This window comes from Phycodurus eques, chromosome 12 (genome assembly GCF_024500275.1).
Source record: "Phycodurus eques isolate BA_2022a chromosome 12, UOR_Pequ_1.1, whole genome shotgun sequence".
In the NCBI taxonomy this organism is placed as follows: domain Eukaryota; kingdom Metazoa; phylum Chordata; class Actinopteri; order Syngnathiformes; family Syngnathidae; genus Phycodurus; species Phycodurus eques.
This window is the reverse complement of record NC_084536.1, coordinates 24,225,260-24,248,742: the sequence shown is the minus strand read 5'-3', so window position 1 is coordinate 24,248,742 and position 23,483 is coordinate 24,225,260. Positions and strand designations below refer to the sequence as shown.

At 40.8% G+C, this 23,483-nt stretch overlaps 1 protein-coding gene across 5 annotated transcripts in view; it reads right to left on the bottom strand.

The window, feature by feature from the left end:
- Positions 1 to 23,483, bottom strand: part of LOC133410435 (inactive dipeptidyl peptidase 10-like) — a 112,287-nt gene that overhangs the window by 29,896 nt on the left and 58,908 nt on the right. For all 5 annotated transcript variants that reach the window (XR_009769556.1, XM_061691614.1, XM_061691615.1 and 2 more), the window contains exons 6-11: positions 17,672 to 17,724; positions 16,907 to 16,988; positions 16,560 to 16,680; positions 6,662 to 6,816; positions 2,817 to 2,914; positions 1,094 to 1,217 (exon numbers count right to left, since the gene is read on the bottom strand). Coding sequence is in view for 4 of the 5 variants with exons in the window: in XM_061691614.1 (XP_061547598.1) it covers positions 1,094 to 1,217; positions 2,817 to 2,914; positions 6,662 to 6,816; positions 16,560 to 16,680; positions 16,907 to 16,988; positions 17,672 to 17,724 (633 nt within the window). In the remaining variant the exon portion in view is untranslated. The remainder of the gene's footprint in view (positions 1 to 1,093; positions 1,218 to 2,816; positions 2,915 to 6,661; positions 6,817 to 16,559; positions 16,681 to 16,906; positions 16,989 to 17,671; positions 17,725 to 23,483) is intronic.

The following is a 23,483-nucleotide window of genomic DNA, read 5'->3' as shown; positions in this document are numbered from 1 at the left end:
TTGCACACTGACTGAGGGGTATCTGTAACATTTGCACAACCAACATTGTCCCAGATTATCGCGCTACTCTAAACTGCGTACATTCATTGAAGTCTCGGCGCCCTTTGCACAATGGTCATTGCGTCGGACAATTGCTATTTTAGTCATTCAAACTGCTCTAATTGCTAGAGGACTCTGCATCTTTTTGCACAATTGTCATAAAAAAATAAATAAATAAACTGTACCGGCATTACCAGATAACTAGCAACCCTTTATTGCTCAGAGAGCAATTATTGCTATGATGAAAATTACAGGTCTCGCTCATCTTTTTAAGTGGGAGAACTTTGGTGGGTGACGAAATACTTTTTTCCCCCACTGTATATATATGTATATGTACACTGTTAGAGATTCCGGTAAGTTCTACAGTTATTTATCACATATCTTCCAGTGAAATACTTTAAAGTGATTTTACAGTAATTAACTACAGTTTCCACCGCATCATGGGATTTTGGTTGACTCTCACACAGAGAGATTCTGTATTTAGCATGCAGAAGAATTGTGACGCCGTGTACTCTCAGCATGCATTGCGCCATCAAATGTTGAACTGTTGCCGTAATAAAGACGTTCACCCTTAAAGTTCATGAAGGAGAAGGATTAACGTAACATTGATCATGTGTGTTTATGTTACGTAGTTTGTTGTATGTGTTTCTTATTTAACTCTCCCATTACATTTATTTTACTTTTTTTTTTTTTTTACATGAAACCCTGACTGTGGGTTTTGTGGAATATAGTGACATCTTGGTCAGTTCTTCTCAATCCTAAGTGAAGCTAAGATCAGCGTTACCTGGCCTATGTCTTCTGCAAGCCAAAAGAGCTGCCATTTCCATTGTGTAACTCATCAGCAACACAATGAACAGAAGCATTGATTTGACACTGTTGTCATAAGTTACTGTCGTTATATAGAAACATACTGGCAACATGGTTTTTGTTACCATATGAAATGTCTAAAAGGGTAAATACAACTCCTTTTATTGTAGCAAAAGGTTGACATAGGGTATCATATGCAAAAAGCCCAGTTACTAAAGTTGATTGTTGGTTTGTGGTGTGAACATACCGTGACGCAGGCTCCTGTGGTGGTGTCACACACAGTCAGAGTGGAGATGTTCTGTGCCCGGTTCAACCATCTAACAGATGTGTGGGTCTTACTGATCCACTTCACCATGGTCACATAATGATCCCTAGGGGCAGAAAGATTATCATATCTTCTTGTTCTCTGCATATGAATTCAGACAATAGAGTTGAGTTGTATAAAGTAAAATACTATATAATATCTGTTATTCAGTAAATTAGTCACACATACAGTTGACACCAGAAGTTTACATTAGTTATATAAAAAGACGGGTTTTTTTCTCACTGTCTGACATGAAATCAAACTAAACTTTTCCTGTTTTAGGTCAATTAGGATTACCCCAAATAAAACAGATGATTTGATAATTTACAGAATAACAAGAGAAGTGTTGGGTTTTTTTTGGGGGGGTGGGGGGCAGTTTGTCATAACTTTCTCCAAAGTCAGAAGTTTAAATACATTTCATTAGTATTTGAAACTGTATGACTTGGGGCGCCTGCCACCGTGGGGGACTGAGGTTCAAGACCCCGACTGGACCATCCGCCAACATCCCCCGGATTCACGGCTGTGGTGTCCTTGAGCAAGACACTGATACCCCGAAATGCTCCCCGGGCGCTTCAGCTGCCCCGTGCTCCAGTGTGTTCCACTAACGTGTATGTGATCACAAATTTCATGTGCATACATGCATGTGCATATGACAATAAAAAGTGATTCTTCTTCTTCTTCTTCTTATGGTTAATAGCACTGAGATCAGGGCCTTGTGATGGCTACTGCAAAACTTTGTTACCCTGAAGCCACTTTGTAACCAGTTTGGCACTATGCTTCAGGTCATTGTCTTTTTGGAAGACCCATTTGTGCTCAAGTTTTAACTTCCTGGCTGACGTCTTGTGACGCTGCTTAATTATTTCCACATAATGTTCTCTATTTTGTGAAGTGCACCAGTTCTTCCTGCTTGCCTCTTTTTCCACCAAAAATAACGATGCTCATTGTGGCCAAAAAGATCAATTCTAGTTTCGTCAGACCACAAGACATGTCTCCCAAAATGATGGTCTTTGTCCCTGTGTGCATATGCCTACTGTAGTCTTGCTTTTATGTTTCTGGAGTTATGGCTTCTTCCTGGCAGAGTGGCTTTTCAACCCATGCCTGTACAATACTCGTTTCACTGTGGATAATGACATACTCTTACCGGCTTCAGCCAGCATCTTCACAAGGTCTTTTGCTTTTGTTCTTGGGGTGATATGCACATTTTGGCCCAAAGCACGTTTATCTCTGGGACGCAGAACCCGTCTCCTTCCTGAGCGGTATGATGGCTGAAGAGATGAATGTGGCACCATCAGGCATCTGGAAATTTCTCTTATTGTGTAAAATGGCTCTTATTAACTCAAATGTTGTCAATAAACCTTCCAAAGACATGACATCATCATCTGGGTTTTCCCAAATTCTTAAAAGGCCCAGTAATCTTACTGTTTGTAAACTTTGAAGAAAGTAATGAAAAATTGCCTATAGAAAATCCTTCTCTCATTATTCTTGCATTTAGAATGCAAACAGAAATAATTTTGGTGATCCCAAGAGACCTCAAACAGGAAAAGTTAGTCTTATTTCATGTCAGACAGTGAAGGGGAAAAAAAACATATGTCCTTTTGTATAGTGTAAGTAAACATCTGGTTTCAACTGCATTGTGTTCTCTTTATATAACTGAAGCTCTTCTCACCGTAGTTTGAGACTGTCTGGTGGCATGAGCTCCAGCGTGTGCGTCGGCCCGTAAAGATTGACAACAAAGAGCTTCACCACTGGATTGGGTTGGCCAGCCTGCATGTGGGAGAGTCTTAAGTGTCTTTATTGCTAATTAATTGTTAATGTCAGAAAAACTTTATTGAAATTGATTTGAAATATAAAGCGTAAACAAACAAAAACAAGAAAACTACGACATTGTGTTGAAGTGAATTAACACAAAAACGTTCATAGGCGTTTACTAGAAGCACAGTTCCATCCATCCATCCATCCATTTTCTGAGCCGCTTCTCCTCACTAGGGTCACGGGCGTGCTGGAGCCAATCCCAGCTATCATCGGGCAGGAGGCGGGGTACACCCTGAACTGGTTGCCAGCCAATCGCAGGGCACATACAAACAGACAACCATTCGCACTCACATGCACACCTACGGGCAATTTAGAGTCTCCAATTCATGCATGTTTTTGGGATGTGGGAGGAAACCGGAGTGCCCGGAGAAAACCCACGCAGGCACGGGGAGAACACTCCACACAGGCGGGGCCGGGGATTGAACCCCGGTCCTCAGAACAGAAGCACAGTTCCATTTTTGGAAATTTCGTAGATTGCCTTATATAGATTGAAAAGATTTGACATATGCTTAACAATTTTAGATCATAAGATTGCCTTGCCTAATTTAAAAAGATTTGACATATGACTATGAATCTTGCTTACATATGACTAACAATTTTATGTAATAATGTGTGACTAAATACAACCCCAATTCCACTGAAGTTGGGACGTTGTGTTAAACATAAATAAAAACAGAATACAATGATTTGCAAATCATGTTCAACCTATATTTAATTCAATACACTACAGAGACAAGATGTTTAATATTCCAACTGATAAACTTTATTGTTTTTAGCAAATAATCATTAACTTAGAATTTTATGGCTGCGACACGTTCCAAAAAAGCTGGGACAGGGTCATGTTTACCACTGTGTTACATCACCTTTTCTTTGAACAACATTCAATAAACGTTTGGGAACTGTGGAGACTAATTGTTGAAGCTTTGTCGGTGGAATTATTTCCCATTCTTGCTTGATGTACAGCTTCAGCTGTTCAACAGTCCGGGGTCTCCGTTGTTGTATTTTATGCTTCATAATGCGCCACACATTTTCAATGGGAGATAGGTCTAGGTTTTAACACTGAGAATGTGGTTGGGCATTGTCTTGCTGCAATAAGCAGGGGCGTCCATGAAAAAGACGTTGCTTGGATGGCAGCATATGTTTCTCCAAAACCTGTATGTACCTTCCAGCATTAATGGTGCCTTCACAGATGTGTAAGTTACCCATGCCATTGGCACTAACCCAGCCCCATACCATCACAGATGCTGGCTTTAGAACTTTGCGTCCATAACACTTCGGATGGTTCTTTTCCTCTTTGGCCCAGAGGACACGACGTCCACGATTTCCAAAAACAATTTGAAATGTGGACTCGTCAGACGACAGAACACTTTTCCACTTTGCATCAGTCCATCTTAGATGAGCTCGGGCCCAGAGAAGACGGCGGCGTTTCTGGGTGTTGTTGAGAAATGGCTTACTTTTCATAATAGAGTTTCAAGTTGCACTTACGGCTGTATCGCCGAACTGTATTTGTTGACATTGGTTTTCTGAAGTGTCCCTGAGCCAATGTGGTGATATCCTTTACACATTGATGTCGGTTTTTGATGCAGTGCCGCCTGAGGGATCGAAGGTCATGAGCATTCAATGTCGGTTTTCGGCCTTGCCGCTTACATGCAGTGATTTCTCCAGATTCTCTGAACCTTTTGATGATATTATGGACCGTAGATGATGAAATCCCTAAATTCCTTGCAATTGTACGTTGAGGAACATTGTCCTTAAACTGTTTGACAATTTTCTCACGCACGTGTTCACAAAGAGGTGAACCTCGTCCCATCTTTGCTTGTGAATGACTGAGCAATTCAAACAGGTGTTTGATGAGGATTCCTCAACTTTCTCAGTCTTTTTTGCCACCTGTCCCAGCTTTTTGGAACGTCTTGCAGTCATAAAATTCTAAGTTAATGATTATTTGCTAAAAACAATCCAATTGATCAGTTTGAACATTAAATATCTAGTCTTTGTCATGTATCAAATTAAATATAGGTTGAACATGATTTGCAAATCATTGTATTCTGTTTTTATCTTTAACACAACATCCCAACTTCATTGCAATTGGGGTTGTACAATTTCAACAAGTTCAAATGCAACAGCAGATACTGTATTTGTTCTCAGTGTCATCCCCTTGTATCACAGTGTGAGAAGGGACCTTTCTTCAGGCATTACTGCTATTTGGTGAGTTTTGGTGTTTAAAGAATGCTGGATGAGCACTGGGGTGCTACTGAACCTGGGAGAGGTGGGAGATGGAGGGGCAATGGGGCTTGTCAGTGGATAAATGGTGTCCTTGATCCCGCATCCGCTAAGAATGACAGTGATTGACAGTAAGAGCTCTAAAACTAATCATCTAATAAACTCAAAGCGCCTGCATAGGTTTCCCCAGGTGTCATTAAATTGCTTCAGTTTGGTTCAATTGTCTCAGTTGGGTTCAATATGGGGAAGACTGCAGACTTGACAACTGGCCAGAAGACCATCATTGATACCCTCCATAGGATGGGTAAGCCACAAAGGTTCATAGCTAAGGATGCTGGCTGTTCACATCGTGCTGTGTCCAAGCATATCAATGGAAAGTCGAGTGGAAGGAGAAAATGTGGCAGGAGAAGATGCACCAGCAAAAGAGATGACCATGGGGTTCAGCGGATTATCAAACAGAGAAGATTCAAGAATCTAGCAAAGATCCAGAAAGAGTGGAATGAGGCGGAAGCCACAGCTTAAAAAACCACCACATTCCGACACATGCGGGAGATGGGCTACAACTGTCGGGTTCCTTGGGTCAAGCCACTTCTGATCCTGAGCCGACATAGGAAGCATCTCAACTGGGCCAAGAAGAAGAAGGACTGGACTGTTGGCCAGTGGTCCAAGGTCCTCTTTTCTGATGAAAGTAAAGTGTGCCTTTCATTCGGGAATCAAGGTCCAAGGGTTTGGAGGAAGACGGGTGAAGAACAGAACCCAAGCTGCTTGAGGTCCAGTGTGAAATATCCACAGTCAGTCATGATTTGGGGTGCAAAGTCCAGTGCAGGTGTTGGTAAACTCTGCTTTCTTAAATCCAAGGTCACCACAACAGTCGACCAGAATGTTTTAGAGGACTTCATGATTCCTTCTGCTGAGGAACTGTATGGCGATGCAGAGTTCATCTTCGAGCAGGACCTGGCCCCTGCCCATACCGCCAGAAGCACCAAAACAGGTCGATTGCCTCAATGCTACGGCGCATTGAGTCAGTGATTAAAGCAAAGGGATTCCCAACCAAGTATTGGAGATTAACAAATCGCTTCGAAAATACCATATTTTGATTGATTTAATTTCTTTGTTTTTTTTCTACAGGGTTTGTAGTCTGAGATGGTGTCACTTTGATCAGCTTTTGGAAAACCACAAAAAAATGGAACATCAAATTACTATATGATTTGCCATAAGACATTATAGGCACCATGGGACATCAATGTGCATTTTTTCTGTGAGTGTACAAAGTGCATATAAAATATGTAGCCTGGGTTGGTGAAACACGTTTGTACAGAAATAACTTTATTGTTATTGTTGTTATTTTTCCTTCTAATACAGTATCAAGTAATGCCTGAATTTTGATGCACTTCTAAATACATCGTTTGTATTATGATGACCACCAATGGCACATCATGATTAGGGATCTGTGAGAACTGTATAATATGCAAGACTTACCTTGGGGTATGGATACTGTTTTCCTTTGGGGTATGTCATGCCCGTGAATCGAGGCAAAGCCATGTTGGGCACTTGACTGTCATTAAGGACGAGGAAGGCCAATCTCTCTCCATCCGGTGACCACCAGTGTGCAACGTGGGTCTGAAGGATCTCCTCTGAAGGCACATAATCGTCAATTATTGTTTTAATGGATTTAAAATCTTAACACTATTTCATCAGTGCAACCTTTCCGAAACTTTTATTGATTGTCAAGAAAGCAGAAAACAAAAAAAGTTGCCAACTGAGTTTGGGTTTACTGAATTAAATTTTCCCATAGTTACATAACAGTGGGGAACACAATTTTGTAGAGTTAGGTCTGGCAGCTGTTTCTAACAAATTTTTGCAGCAAGGGCTAGCGCATTTTGTGGCTCCGGCATAAGGTCTTGGCTCCTCGCGGCATGAAACACGTCCCTTCCGACTCACCGCCTGCTCATCGCGGCATATCGAGCCATATTCGACTTGCTGCTCATCGCCCGACATCGTATGTGCTGACAAACGGCTTGTTGTTTTTGATAATGATGAATATACAGTACTGTACATAAATACACGTAATACACATCTTAATACATCCATCCATCCATTTTCAACACCGCTTATCCTTTTTAGGGATGCGGGGCGCTGTTGCCTATCCCAGCTGACTTCGGCGAGAGGCGGACTACACCCTGAACTGGTCGCCAGTCAGTCGCAGGGCACATATAGACACGGACAACCATTCGCACTGACATTCACACAGTCACTGAGTGGGAACTGAACCCACGCTGCCCGCACCAAAGTCAGGCGAGTGGACCACGACACCATCAGTGACATCTTAATGCATGCGTCAGACTTGCTGCTCATTCCACGACATCGTATGTGCTTGTTGTTGTAACGGCTTGTTGTTTTTTGTCATGGCCAATAAACAGTATATGTATAACTACAATCATCCAAAATACCTGCTGTTGGATCCATATGATACTATTTTTTAGAATTGATGTTTTTATTTTTACCATGGAGTATTGATTGTGTATCTCTTTGGCCATGAAGAGTTTAAGATCAAGTTCATTTGTAAATACAGTTTCTATGTGGCAAGATGATCAATTTTCTCAGCATAGCCTTTGAGATTATTGTTACTGATTAAGACGACATTATGTAAGTATTTGTTTATTAGTCACGGTGTATTCCTTATTATGCCGAGAGCCAACAATGGCTCGGAGCAGCTTGGGCATCCAATGTCTAATAATGGCTTTTTTAAAAATAGTGGTCAATATACAGTGCTGTATGTTAATGTGTAAGTGCAATCATCCACATCTTAATACATGCTTCAGTCAAATAAGACATCTTTTCTCATTTTCATGCACGTTTAATTGCCGCCTCATCGCGGCACGAAATACGGCACTTCTTCAGCCGTGGCTCACATCGCCGGCTCACACTGGCTCACGGCCGGCTCACCGCCTCACTCCCCAGTATTTTGTTTAGGTTATTGGTAGCGATGTTGCGTTATGTTGATCATTTGAAAATGTAACAACTGCCAGAGCTTTATACAATTAAAGTGTTGCATTTGATATTTATGTTTCCAAATTATTGTGTGCTCATTAATTGGGTAATTTGAGGAAATTTCAGAAGTCTGTGTCAAACTAGTAGCCCTGCATATTAACTGTACTCAAGAAGTAGCTTTTAGTAGAAGTAGTTTTTGAGAGCGAGGAAGAGAGTGAGAGAGGCCTTCGGGAACATCATTCCAGCAGCTGAGTTCGGAATCATGACCTACAGGCTTTGTGTCACTGAACATATTTACTGAAAAAGTTTGTCATTCATTTAAATTCAGTCATGACTTTCAGAGGAAAGCTATTCAGTACTTTATTTGCCAAATTTGATAGAGACTTTTAGTCCTTTTACATCCCTCATATTTTGAAAGAATTGTTTCAAATCTTCTTTTTTTCAAATTGGAATAAAAACATATCATTCAGATCATAATCCCCTGTGCTGTGGAGTTCCTGAAGTATTTCTTTCTGGGCTTCCTCATCCTTGTCCAGAAACTCCGGCAACTTCATTTTCCCCTCAAAATGTGTTTTGCAACACCATTGCGCAGCAGCTTTGCTGTCTCTCACTAAAACATTTTCCTGCAGTAAACAAGACACGAGTTGAAAAAGACTCATTGAACATTCATATTTGCATGTCACAATTTAAGATTGCCTATAATTTACTGTGAATAATTCGGTACATTTATTGACTCTGCTGTCTGCAGCCAAGTCGGTATTTCAAATGAGAATCTGTGCTCAATTGCCTTACTCGGATGAATAAAGCTTATATAAATGAAAATCCATCCATTTTCTGTACCGCTTATCCTCACAAGGGTCGCGGGCGTGCTGGAGCCCATCTCAGCAATCTTCGGGCGAGAGGCGGCGGTCTACATCCTGAACTGGTCGCCAGCCAATCGCAGGGCACATAGACACAAACAAGCATGCACACACACATTCACACCTACGGGCAATTTAGAGTCTTCAATTAACCTAGCACGCATGTTTTTGGGATGTGGGAGGAAACCGGACTACCGGAGAAAACCCACACAGGCACGGGGAGAACATGCAAACTCCACACAGGCGGGGCCGGGATTCGAACCCCGGTTCTCAGAACTGTGAGGCTCTAACCAGTGCCGCCGAAATGAAAATCATGTAACTAAATGAAACGAATCCAGTCTCCAATATAATCATTGGCATAATTTTATATTCATGACGTCCAGTTGTAAAGGCCAATGTTTGCAGTACATTTCATTGCAAGGTGTCTCCTTTCTGAAAAATAAAATTACGAGGGCTCCAAAACAATTAAGTCACAAGTAACATTTAAAAATTAAATTGATCTTAAACATTTCATGCCCAAAGATACTTTATACACAATCAATACGCCAAGGTAAAAATAAAAACATCGATTCTAACATTCAAACATCCATCCACCCATTTTCTGAGCCGCTTCTCCTCACGCGGGTAGCGGGCGTGCCGGAGCCTATCCCAGCTGTCATCGGGCAGGAGGCGGGGTACACCCTGAACCGGTTGCCAGCCAATCGCAGGGCACATACAAACAAACAACCATTCGCACTCACATTCACACCTACGGGCAATTTAGAGTCTCCAATTTATACATGTTTTTGGGATGTGGGAGGAAACCGGAGTGCCCGGAGAAAACCCACGCAGGCACGGGAGAACATGCAAACTCCACACAGGCGGACCGGGGATAGAACCCAGGTCCTCAGAACTGTGAGGCTGACGCTCTAACCAGTCGTCCACCGTGCCGCCCATTTAAACATATAAAGTAAAAAAAATACTATCATCATATGGGCCAAAAGCAGGTATTTTTGATAATTGTAGTTATACATATACTGTTTATTGACCATTACAAAAAACAACAAGCCGTTTCTAAGCACATACGATGTCGTGGAATGAGCAACAAGTCGAATATGCCTCGATATGCCGAGTTGAGCTAGTGGTGAGCCACAAGTGACCTCAATATGCCGCGAGGAGTCAAGACTTTACGATGTTTTATTTGACTGACACCTGTATTAAGATGTGAATGGCACTTACACGTTTTAATGTATAGTACTGTATACTCACCATTATCAAAAACAACAAGCCGTTTCTAAGCACATACGATGTTGTGGAATGAGCAGCAAGTCGAACATGCCTCGATAATGCCGAGATGAGCAAGCAGTGAGCCAACTGTGAGCCAGCGTGAGCCGGACGTGACGTATTTCATGGTGCGAGGAGCCAAGACCTTGTGCCAGTGCCGCAAAATGCGCTAGCTCTTTCTCAATTGTTGGTGTGCGGAATCCAAAACTGATCTCAGTTCTCTATCATGTCGAGTTTTTCAACAATAGGATATCCATTTTCTTTAAAAAATATGAAACATTGATGTATCTATGTAAATAAAACACTAAGATGGAATAGTTACAAGCTTTGAAGACTAAAAAAACAGCATAAAATGAAATAGAACTTACAACGTGCTTCAATTAAATTCCTATTATGCTAGCTTTCTGTATGCAGATATTGATAGTTCTGAGCTATTGGGAGCTGCACACACCTCTCACCGCACTGTCTCAATTGTGAATGCACAAACAAGTTGCCACGCAGCTGTAGATGAGTCCTATCGTAATCAACTGGCAATTCTTACTACAGCTAATCAGTGGAATTTTGCTTATCTGGAGGGTATCTGGAGTTTAAACTTGACGTGCTCGAAAACAAACTGACTGCAATTTTGGAATCACCATGCCAATTTTAGTTCCATCATATAAATATTGAATCACCTCCTTATATTATTACATAGACAACAAATTGATAGATGAATAGTTTGGAAATCGAAATTCAAGGGTAATACTTTGTAACGATTGTTTAAGTTACTGTATTGTAAAAAGAGGTTTGGTAACAAAAACATGGTTGGAAATATTTATTCCATATGACATTTTTTTTATTACTCCAATTCTAAAGTCTAAATGACTTTAGAATTGGAGTAATATGCTCTGACCTCTTAGTTCTGATCAGAACCCGAGTCGCAGCATTCTGAATGAACTGCAGCTGTTTAATGCTCTTTTTAGGGAGTGCAGTCAGAAGACCATTACAATAGTCAAGTCGACTTGAGATAAAAGCATGGATGAGCTTCTCCTGGTCTGCTTGACACATGCAAGCCTTCACTCTGGATATGTTCTTCAGATGGTAGAAGGCAGTTTTAGTCATTGATTTGATATGACTGTTGAAAGTCAGCTAGGAATCTATCCTTATATTATTTAGCACTTGGATAAGAGAAGATTCTGTACTGTGATGAGTTCGGAAACCTGATTGAAATTTGTCAAAAAGTCCATTTAAGTTCAAGAAATTGCTGAGTTGATTAAAAATAACTTTCTCAACAATCTTGGCTTTGAAATTGAGATTTGAGATGGGTCTGTAGCTTGCTAACATGGAAGCATCCAGGGCTCTATTTTTTACCAGAGGCTTAATGGCAGCTACTTTAGGAAACTCGTCTGACTGAAGTGAGCAATTGATTAGTTGCTGCAAATCAGTTAGCAATGGTAATTTAGTTTTTCCTGGGTGGCTTCAGATGTAGTATCATTTCATCATTTTGCTGATTTGTGCTAATATTTAACCTGATAGATTGTATTTTCTTCACAAAAATAACAAGCAAATTCATTGCATTTATCTGCTGTTAGAAGTTCTGGAGCTATCTGATTCGGGGGTTGAGAGCTTGTCAACCACAGCAAACAGAGTGCGAGTATTGTTGAAGTTCTTACTGCTGATTTCGGGAAAGTGTTGCTGTAAAGCCCTAATGCTTGGTTAAAATGACAAAGACTTTGTCTGTAGAAGTCATAGTCAATTTGGAGTTTAGTTTTTCTCCACTTACGTTCTGCTTTCCGACACTTTGATTTAGCGGTCTTTACCATCATTGTGCTCCTCCACGGTGTTCTTGGTCGCCTCGACATTGTCTTAGTTCTAATAGGAGCGACAGCATTCATGACATTTGAGATTTTACAGATGAAATTATCCTAAGGTTCATCAACTGTCTCAGCATTCACAATTTGTGGCACAGCAACGGTCTCCATAAACTTAGTGGCGGTGCTCTCATTTATGTACATTTTCTTAATAGACATCGAGGTTGTCTGAACTTTTGGATGAATCTGTAATTCAAAGAATACACAAAAATGGTCAGAAATAGCCATATCCTTTATGTCAATTAATAGAATTTCAACATCCTTAGAGATGACCAGGTCTAAGATGTGACCTTGAGTGTGGTATGGACTCTTCATATGTTGAAACAGGTCAAATGTGTCTAGTATAACAGAAAGTTATTTAGATTTTTTTCCCATGTTATTGTCAACATGAATGTTAAAGTCTCCCGTTATGAGAAAATAGTCGGTACAAATAACTGACAGCAGTTCGGAGAAGTCCTCCATAAATTTTCTGTTGTATCTTGGAGGCCTATAAACTATAATAAAAATAACCTTTGGGTCACCTTTAACTAAAAAACAGAGCCAGTACAATTTATTTACACTGAAATAATGACTTAAAAGTAACAATACCACCACCTTTTTTCCCTATGCGACACTTGTTCATAAAACAAAAATTTGCTGGTGTTGCCTCACTTAAAATGCCATTGACAAAGTCTGTTAGTTCCAGAATTGGCTGCTGTTGTTTACTGGCGCTCTGGCACAATGCAGGCAAGAGATTGGGACTGACATATTTCCGGGTCACAGACAATACAATATGTCGAAATCCAATTCCAAAAGACGTGCCTCCCGCTGCCTACGTGGCGGCCACATGGCTGTCACGTCAATGTGGGGCATTGACGTGACAGCCATGTGACGATGGTTATATCTATTATCTATTGTGCATAGAGTGCTGGCAGAGAGAGAGCGGCATCGCTGCAGTGTTAAGGCTGAGGAATACTTTGGAGTATGGCACATGGCACACATAATTTTGGTACAGTTCCAGTTTTTTGTCAAGCAGTTCGCCTTTGGCAATAGATTTGGAAATAGGAAGCACCCTAATTCCTTGCGGCTCATGAAGGCGACTCGCCTATGGTGAGTACTGTACGTCAACGATGTCACTATGACCAAGCACACTGGTGTGGTAAGTTTGGATAAAATGAGAAACTTATAAAACATTTACATTTTTAAAAATAAAAATAACAACTTTGTACTGTACTGGACGTTTTAGGCCATGAACAAAAATAATTAAACAATACTTTTGTACTGAACAGTAGTATTGGTGCATGTGGCCTAAAAGAAAAAAAGTGTTTCAATGTAACGGACAATCAGCTTTATCAACAAAAAAGAGATCATAAAAATATTGTACAAACAGTATAAAAGATAGAAGACAGTAACAACTGTCATAAAAATCTGCAATATAGCGTGACAGTGAACCAAGAACCTTGATGTAGCGGAGGATTACTGTATTTGTATTCCTTGATGGTAAATTGCAGGGACTCATTGTTCCAGGTCTGGGACTCATTGTTTTCATGACATGTACATCCCGGGACTCACATAGTCTCAAGTGTAAAATAATCTATGTTTATTGACTCAAATTGTTTGGCTACTAAGGCAGAACAAGGTGACTGTGGTTCTCCACTTTTAGCGCTTGATTGCTCACGCAAACTGATGTGGAAGCTGATCTACTAACTGGGCGCCCCCAGTAGGCCAAACGGTTAATTTTGCGTGTTCTGGGAGGAGTATATGCAAATAGCGGAATTTAGCACGTGCAACGTTATTCATCAAACTGGAGATGAATTGCGATGGCTTATTTTGCATCTTTAAAATCCATGCCTAAAAGGCAGGTGCAAACGGCAAGCACGGCAACGCCAATGTAGCTGTGGCAAAACAAGAGGCCGCAGGGAGAAATTGTCCGCTCATTTAAAGATTTATGAAATGCCAGAAACAAAAATTTGCGTGACAGCAATGCAAATTTGGATCTTCTGAATGATCTAAGGGCTGACTTGGAGTTGATCACAAGAAGGCATCATACCAAATCAAATGTGTAAAAACTCCTTTTAAATCAGCATGTCTTTCATTTCAGCACATGGTGACAATTAGTGCCGGTCTCTCTCAGAGCAGTTTTTTGGGTTCGCTGTCCCAAGTTTTAATGTTTTGGGGCACATACTGTATATCAAACTCCCACACACTCTGAACTAGTTAATTCAAACAAAACATGGCTTTTATGCAGGTGTGGGCTTCTCTGAAATTATCGTAGCGATCCATCTTATTTTCTCCAACTGCTTGTTTGTCTTCCACTCCAATTCTACCTCTTCAAACCTAGTTTTGCCCTAGTAGTGCTCTTGCAAATGTTTAATGGGGAAAACCATCGAAAGTGCAAAACCTAACCCTTTAAACCTGTTACCAGACGTGCACGCAATCTGAGTGAACATGTAATTTCGCCTCCGCTATTTGGGAGCGTAGTAAAAGATTTACATCTCAGTAGATCACATGCAACACGCCCACCAACAGTGAACACAATCTGATAGTGTGAACAGGCAATATAGCACCTGCTATTTGGGATCTTAGTAAATCACCCCCATTGTTGGCAAGAAAGGAAAAGTGAACCAAGTGTGTGACTCTTCCATGTTAGGGTTCCCTCAGTAAGCCCAAAGCAGTGCTTCCAAGTGGCAATAAATAGAAACACTGAACACTTCAAAGACTGAGGCAGAACAACAACAATCTCAGAGGAGGTCTGCACGTCCATGCTGCCCTGATGCCCATAAACAGGAACGCGAGCATGACAAAATGAACCACAGCCTATTAAAGGTAGTCAGATGATGGTGACGTCTCACAGACAGTGGTCAAGAAATAATTCTTTAGCAAGTTTTTCCAGTCCATAAAAGGATATGATAAAGGAACATTGTTTGAAAGAGAAAAATTACTAGTTCCTACAAGAATCATCTAGCCTGTTTTCTTAATGGAGGCAACAAAATCACCCATGACAATCTCCGACTTTATTACACTATTAAACAAACCATAAGGGTGTTTCGGTCAGAAGATTAGCAATACTTGAGGCTAAAACGTTGAAGTAGTGATACCAGTGACTAACATCCCCAAATCAAATTAGGCTTGCCGAATTTGACCCGATTCACTGATAACCTATCTGCACGGTCCTTGAAGGAAGCATATGCCGGTCAAGTTCTTTACACAGCTCGGCACCAATATTTAACAATGGCATTTATGACAACATGAAGAAAACTCACGTTTTTGTTTTTTTATCAAAAAAGAGGAACTATGGGAGGGAAAAAAAGATCATCCACTTGATGAAACAGATCCTCTAACATAGATGGCTGATGATGCTCTCAACAGAGATGTACTAAGTGTGGAAATTAATAGGCCACGATCAGGACGGGCCCTGTTGAGCTAATCAAATTGGCAAATCTGCCGTGACTACATCTGCTGGGAAGAGAGTGCTGTATGCCATGACATAATGATACAATCACAGCAGTGTGACATCGTACACCAACTTTGGATAATAACCATGGATGTGAATATCTTGACTAATACATGCCTGCAGACCCCAGAAGCTTCTCGATCAAAAATAAGCTATTATGCGATATTAACTCTTGGGCACCTTCAAGAGAAACACATAGAACATAAGCAGAAATACAAGCAGCCATTATAGCTAATTTACTGTACAAGACCTAAAACAAACAAATCCAGAATGGCCACAGTTGTGTTTTAAAATCCTGCGTTGGACTTCAAAGTCATGCCAGATGATATTCGCTTTCTGTAACAACTTAACAGGAAAGGCTTCCTGATACTCGCGCGTACGGCGACCGCGCTGACGTCACTGCGGCTATCCCGCGCGCAGTTTGCCTTTATAGTCGAGCGCAACCCACGCGCACTGTTTTGGAAGTGTGCTGCAGTTCTCCTCCAAGTCGGGGGTGTCGCTACGGCTGGTATTGGCTAGGACGCCACAGGGTGGAGTTCCTCTGTATTTCTGGCCATTTCCAGTAACCGTTTTTAACTTTCCTTTCCAGAACACGGAACAAAGCAACAACAATGGCGACTGTGGAACAGACTCTGCTAGAACAAATGGACCTAGATGACCAGATGATACGTTTAATTATGCTGCAAAATCGATCGAGAAGGCGGCGGCGTAGCTGCTATGTGGAACCGGGAGGAACGCTGATTACATCATCACAGCATGTGACTAAAATGGACCAATGGCCAATTCCTCAGTCACGTGACGTAATGCGGGCATTGTCGAGTCGCCCGAGCGCAGGAGTATAAAGTGGCCTTAACACAGCAGTATATGGCACAACTGAAGAAGTATTCCCAAATAATATTGCACCTGAAAATTCTAAAATGCATGAATGGCTATTTATGACTACGTCTTGAGTAAGGAAATATTCGAACAAGGTGCATTACCTTCATAAAGCCAGTCAGCAATTCCATTAAATATGATCCCTTCCTTTCCTGAGGATGTCAGCCTCAGAGAGTGACTCTTCACATCAGGCTGGTAGTAGATGTTATTTTCAAATATGTAGATCTGTAAGGATAATGAACAAGCACAACATTTCGAGACAGCACGGAGGAAAATGGGAGGCATTAGCGACTTACTGTAGGTCAAATGCATAATCATAAAATTGCATTTTTCACAGTGATACACGTCAAAAATATTTTTGATATGATTCAGGTAAACATGTACATGTAAAACAATTGACTGAAATTAAATAAAATAGAAAAGAGATGAAAGCCAGTTTAGGTTTTCTTACCAGTTGTTGGCCTTGCACTCCCCAGGCAGCATACTGCAGGACTGAGTTCACCACCTCTGGAGGGTCCAGCTCCCAAACCTCCCTGGATTAAAAACAAAACAAAAACAATATCAATAACTTTATAATTCATTATAATAGTTCATGTAATTGCCGGCACGGTGGTCGACTGGTTAGCACATCTGCCTCACAGTTCTGGGGACCGGGGTTCAAATCCCGGCCACGCCTGTGTGGAGATTGGTTTCCTCCCACATCAACAAAACATGCGTGGTAGGTTCATTGACGACTCTAAATTGCCCGTAAGTGTGAATGTGAGTGCGAATGGTTGTTTGTTTGCATGTGCCCTGCGATTGGCCGGCAACCAGTTCGGGGTGTACCCCGCCTCCTGCCGGATGATAGCTGGGATAGGCTCCAGCATGCCCGTGGCCCGAGTGAGGAGAAGCATGTGTTCCAGACATACCAGCATAAAACCTCTTGTTCCTGATGACAAATTACTTTAAAAATTGCACTTGCACTTTTGTACACGCAACACAACATAATTAATGGAGAAAAATCGATTTTTCCACTTTGCAGTCCATAATCGTTGTTAATCAAATTTGTAAATAGGATTCCTTAATGTGGGGCACGGTGGATTCAACCTTTTACCACGCCTCCTGCGCTCCCGCGACCCTTATGAGGAGAAGCGGCTCAGAAAATGGATGGATGGATGGATGGATGGATGGTTTCCTTAATGTGATTGCACCTAACAATGAGGACTACAACAATTACCTCGTGTGAATATTGTAGATGCTGTAGGAAGCCATGTAGGAATGTCTGTAAACCTAGAACAAAATAAACACAAAGGGAGAGGTATTAAAAGTGTCTAACACATGAATGCAAAAAAACAGCAGTGCCACAGATAATGACATCATCATAAAACATGAAAAGGAAAAAGGCATCAAACAGATTGCTCGCTGCTCACAGCGATAGAATCTGGAGACAAAGCAATTTGCACGGCTGACAGCTGCGATACGATTGGATCTTGCGAAAGCCATTGCCGTGTGCTTTGCCTTTGGATAAGCTGCGCCTGACACGATAATATACCTCCATGGTTGCTGAGGGAGACAGCACACGGTGCATATTGGCCTTTCATATTTCATCATAAAAATGACAATACAATACAGGGGCATGGAAACATAATATAAATGTACAATAGGAGATGGCAATGTTTCTATAGCATTGAATAAGCTTTAATCAATCAAATCCAGTTTATTACTCGCACCTTCCCTCATAGAGGCTTTTTTAAAGTTTGAAAAAGTATTAAGCCACAGGAGCAGCAATGCATCTGTAAGGAAAAATAAATAAATTTAAAAAAACACTTTATTTATTTTACAAGTTGACCTATTCAAATAAAATTATCCTTTGCAATCTGTCGGTTTTCTTGTTCAAGATGATCAATGTATTGAAATGTCATCTCATAATTATATCAACTGTCTTTAACCCAAAAGTAACACACAAATAGAGTAGTGTGATAGTGTGTAATCTAAAACAGTAATACTTTAACACACTGTAAAGTGATACCTTGAAGTTCGACCACAAGCTGTTGTGTGACATTGGAAACATTTCAAATTGACATCAATGATTTTATTTCTTTTTTACTGCTGAATCCAAACTGTTGCCATGAGAAAACATTTATAGTGTCAGTATAGTAGGAGTTAACCATTTTGTGTTAGTCAGTATTATCATTATTATTCCATTGAAAATATTAAAACCCTTTAAATACTCCCTTAATTTTAATGAAGAATGAGGAGCTGTGATGTCAGGCTTTTTTTTTTTTACTGTCACACAAGTACAAAATGAAATTACCATCACCGAAGGCATATAAAGTATATGGCAGCTAACAAGTCAGCATGACGTCTCAATCACAACAGAATTTTGTTTGTCCAAATTTAATATAAGTGAAAGTTAGTCACTCTGATGGCTTGTTATGTTGGCACTGTAGTTCACATGTGGAATTGTTTATAATGACACACCCTTTTATTCATGTATTGCAAATTCATTGGCTCATCATTACATCAGTCCCCATTTTGGTTAAAATAAGAAAATCATTGAGCGTCATTCACATTTTGTTTCAAGGTCCCATTCCATCACTGTTTTTCTGTTTAATTTTGATCATCTGCGATTGGCTGGCAACCAGTTCGGGGTGTACCCCGCCTCCTGCCCGATGATAGCCGGGATAGGCTCCGGCACGCCCGCGACCCTAGTGAGGAGAAGCGCCTCAGAAAACGGATGGATGGATGGATGGATTTTGATCATCGTTTATGCCCCTTTTTCTGGTTTGCATGATCATTTTGGCTGGAAATGCCAAAAATTTCCATTTTCAAGTGTTTCCAGTTCATCTTTTCCAGCTGGCATTTGAGACTGTTGGATTTGTCATTATTATGTGACATGTAAATGAGCTTTGCTCTGATTGGACTTACACTTGCACACTGACTGAGGAGTATCTGAAACATTTGCACAATCAACATTGTCCCAGATTATCGCGCTACTCGTCACTTGAAACTGCATACACTCCTTGACGTCTCTGCGCCCTTTGCACAATGCTCATTGCAGCGGACTATTGCTATATTCGTCATTTAAACTGCTCTAAGTGCTAGAGTACGCTGCATCTTTTTGCACAATTGTCAAAAAAATGTAAATAAAAATTGTACCGGCATTACCAGATAACTCGCAACCCCTTATTGCTCAGTGATTGTTTTTCTCAATGTCTTTCTGTCTCCAAAATGTTCTCTGTCAATTGACTTTCTGTTGTCGTACTCGAGCGGCTCCAACTACCGGAGACAAATTCCTTGTGTGTTTTTTGGACACACTTGGCAAATAAAGATGATTCTGATTCTGATCTTCCCTGAATACTGCGCTTTGATCAAACATGATGTCAACGTCAGCAGAACTACAAACTCTTAGACTGGAATATAAACTCATGAAAGAAACTACGTTGGACATTCAATCAAGAAGCATGCGTGACAACCTCATTTTCTCAGGCATTCCTGACATGCTCTGGGAGACCCCGAGGTGCAGATTAAAAAGTTTATGATGTCCACGCTCAAGATACAGCAAGATACAGTCAACAGGATTACTTTTCACTGTTTTCCACCGTTTGGGAGGCCCTCGTCCAGGAAACCGACCACGTCCCCTCGTTGCAAAGTTTGAACACTTTCAGCAAAAAGTGTTTGTAAAATCTAAAGGACGGGATCTTAAAGGGACTTTGTTTGGAATGAACGACCAGTTCCGCTAGGAAATTAATGAGAGGTGTAGAGTATTGTACCCGTTGATGAAGGAGTTCCGCGACAAAGGCAAACGAGCGTGGTTAGTTGTGCACAGGCTTTCCTGTTTACAGCACTTCGCAAATTTGGCTTTGGAGATTCATTTATACATTGGATAGCAACATTATACAATTCGCCTAAAGCGACAGTCACCACAAATAAGATCACTTCACAAAGTTTTACATTACAAAGAGGTCCACTCTCACCAATGCTATTTGCAATGTTTATCGAACCTCTTGCTGCCGCTATACAAATGCTAATATTAAAAGGTATCTGCTCACTAGTGACAGAACACAAAATCATTCTATATGCTGACGATATTCTTCTTTACTTACAGGAACCCAAGTATTCTCTTGAGGCAGTTTTCAATCTCATTAAAACATTTTCACAAATATCAGACTACTCTATTAACTGGACAAAATCAACAATACTCCCAATAACAGCAAACTCATGGACTCCTGCAGATCAAATCCCAGAGTACCCCAGTCCTATAGGAAACATTACAGTATTTAGGTATCAATATTTCATCAAAAGTCACAGAGCTAACGAATCTAAATTACACACCACCTCTGGAAAAAATCTCATCTGATTTAAGAAGCTGGAATAACTTGCCTATATCATTACTGGGAAGAATAGCTACAATAAAAATGAAAACCTCACTTCAAATAAATTATTTATTTTCAATGATTCCATTTAAATCCACATTAAAATGGTTTCAAACCTTAGATTCTGCTGTAACACATTTTTATTCAAAAAATAAAAAGATAGAATCAGTCTATCTACTCATCAGAAAAGTAAACAGGAGGGAGGCCTAAATGCTCCCAACTTTAAACACTATTATTTAGCTAACCAATTACAATACCTCATCAAATGGTTGCACCCCAGTGAGGAGTGTGATTCTTGGCTAGAATTGGAACAAACGGACTGCAACAGCATGAAACGACCAAAACTCCCATTTATTTCTACTAGTCTTAAACACCATAAATGTTTCAAGAATCCAATAAAAGGAACGGCCAAGGCTTGGTGGCAAAGATTAGAATCGACAGGATCTCAATTAGCTCCAGTATGTTCTACCCAATCTGGGATAATCCAGATTCCTAAATTAATAATAGATCCCTTCATTTTAGTACCTGGGAACAACATGGAATTAACCACCTACAACAACTATTTAACAATAATGTTTCTCAGACACGTGATGAATTGTTCCAAGAATTCCAAATAACAGCCGTAAACTTACAATAAATAAAATAAACTAAAAGCAGAAATTTAAAAAAAAAAGAATACCAACACTCCAGAGCACCCTCGAACTTCCGGAGTTTGTCAAGCAAATAATGAAGCTTCTTCAGCAAAGTAAAATAAATCTCTCAAAAGAAAGGATTATATTATGCATAAAACATTTTTTAAAAAAAATGTTCTGATGGAAGGGGACCTTTAAATCGTGCAGATTTAATTTGATGCACAAATGTGTGATTCATCAATACGTCCTTATTTGAATTTGCTATTCTGCAAACAAATTTAGAACTTCCTCAGACCATGCTTAAAGGATCAGCTTTCGAAAAAAACGTCTTTCACCCAAGATCCACAAGGTATTGACACTCAATGTATAAAAAATTGTAATGATAGTAATTGAAACTATGAATTTGCTAATAAGTTGACTAAATGTCCTAAATATCTTTGCATGACTTTCACCCTCGTTCTGTTCACATACGCTGCTCTGTTTATATAACCACTGTATTCTGTGTTTTGCTGCATTTGCGTCATTTTCTTCACAACTATCTTTCAAATCCCAATGATAATCCCAATAATAATCTAAATCATATATTTTTCTGGGCGGCACGGTGGACGACTGGTTAGAGCGTCAGCCTCACAGTTCTGAGGACCGGGGTTCAATCCCCGGTCCCGCCTGCGTGGAGTTTGCATGTTCTCCCCGTGCCTGCGTGGGTTTTCCCCGGGCACTCCGGTTTCCTCCCACATCCCCAAAACATGCATGAATTGGAGACTCTAAATTGCCCGCAGGCATGACTGTGAGTGCGAATGGTTGTTTGTTTCTATGTGCCCTGCGATTGGCTGGCAACCAGTTCAGGGCGTACCCCGCCTCCTGCCCGATGACAGCTGGGATAGGCTCCAGCACCCCCGCGACCCGAGTGAGGAGAAGCGGCTCAGAAAATGGATGGATGGATGAATTTATTCACCATTATTTACAGTTGCAGTATCTATCTGACTGGACGGAACTAATAAGGAGTGGAGCTGCAAGGAACATGAACAGGGACACACACAACACATGACACATTTGTAGTCATCGCACTTTGCAGCGGGGTGTAAATCAGCTGATTAAAAGCACATTCTTAAAAAGCCTTTAATAGGTTTAAGGATAATATTGCTTTATATGAATCAAATCAAAACTCATTGTTTGTTACACCGACCATTCAGTTTTTTTCCTGCCTTGGTTCCTAACTGCCATTTTCATAGATGATTTGTTTTGTTTTGTGGATTTTGGAATAAATTACTTCTACAGCTAATCAATCAGTTTTATTCAGGGCAATGTCAAGACAAAGCTGGAGCAAAATAGGCTGTCACCTGTAGCAATGAAGACAGAAATAATGTGAAATTGTGTACCAGATTGCTGAGAAATTTAGAACAAGTCTTGGCACGTGTCTGTCAGTGAAAATCAGTGATGAATCGATCAAACCTGTGCAACACTTTCAAGGTAGTAATTGTACTCCTTCATACATTCATCTTCGTTTCCGCTTGTCCTCACTAGGGTCGCGGACGTGCCGGAGCCTATCCCAGCTATCTTCGGCCGGGGATTGAACCCCGCTCCTCAGAACTGTGAGGCAGACACTCTAACCAGTCACCCACCAACAACACCCAGAAACGCCGCCGGCTTCTCTGGGCCCGAGCTCATTTAAGAATTTTATGGCTGCAACATGTTCCAAAAAAGCTGAGACAGGTGGCAAAAAGGACTGAGAAAGTTGAGGAATGCTCATCAAACACCTGTTTGGAACATCCCACAGGTGAACAGGCTCATTGGGAACAGGTGGGTGCCATGATTGGCTTCCCTGAACTGCTCAGTCATTCACAAGCAAAGATGGGGCGAGGTTCACCTCTTTGTGAACAAGTGCGTGAGAAAATAGTCCAACAGTTCCTCAACGTACAATTTCAAGGAATTTAGGGATTTCATCATCTACGGTCCATAATATCATCAACAGGTTCAGAGAATCTGGAGAAATCACTGCATGTGAGCGGCAAGGCCGAAAACCAACATTGAATGCCGGTGA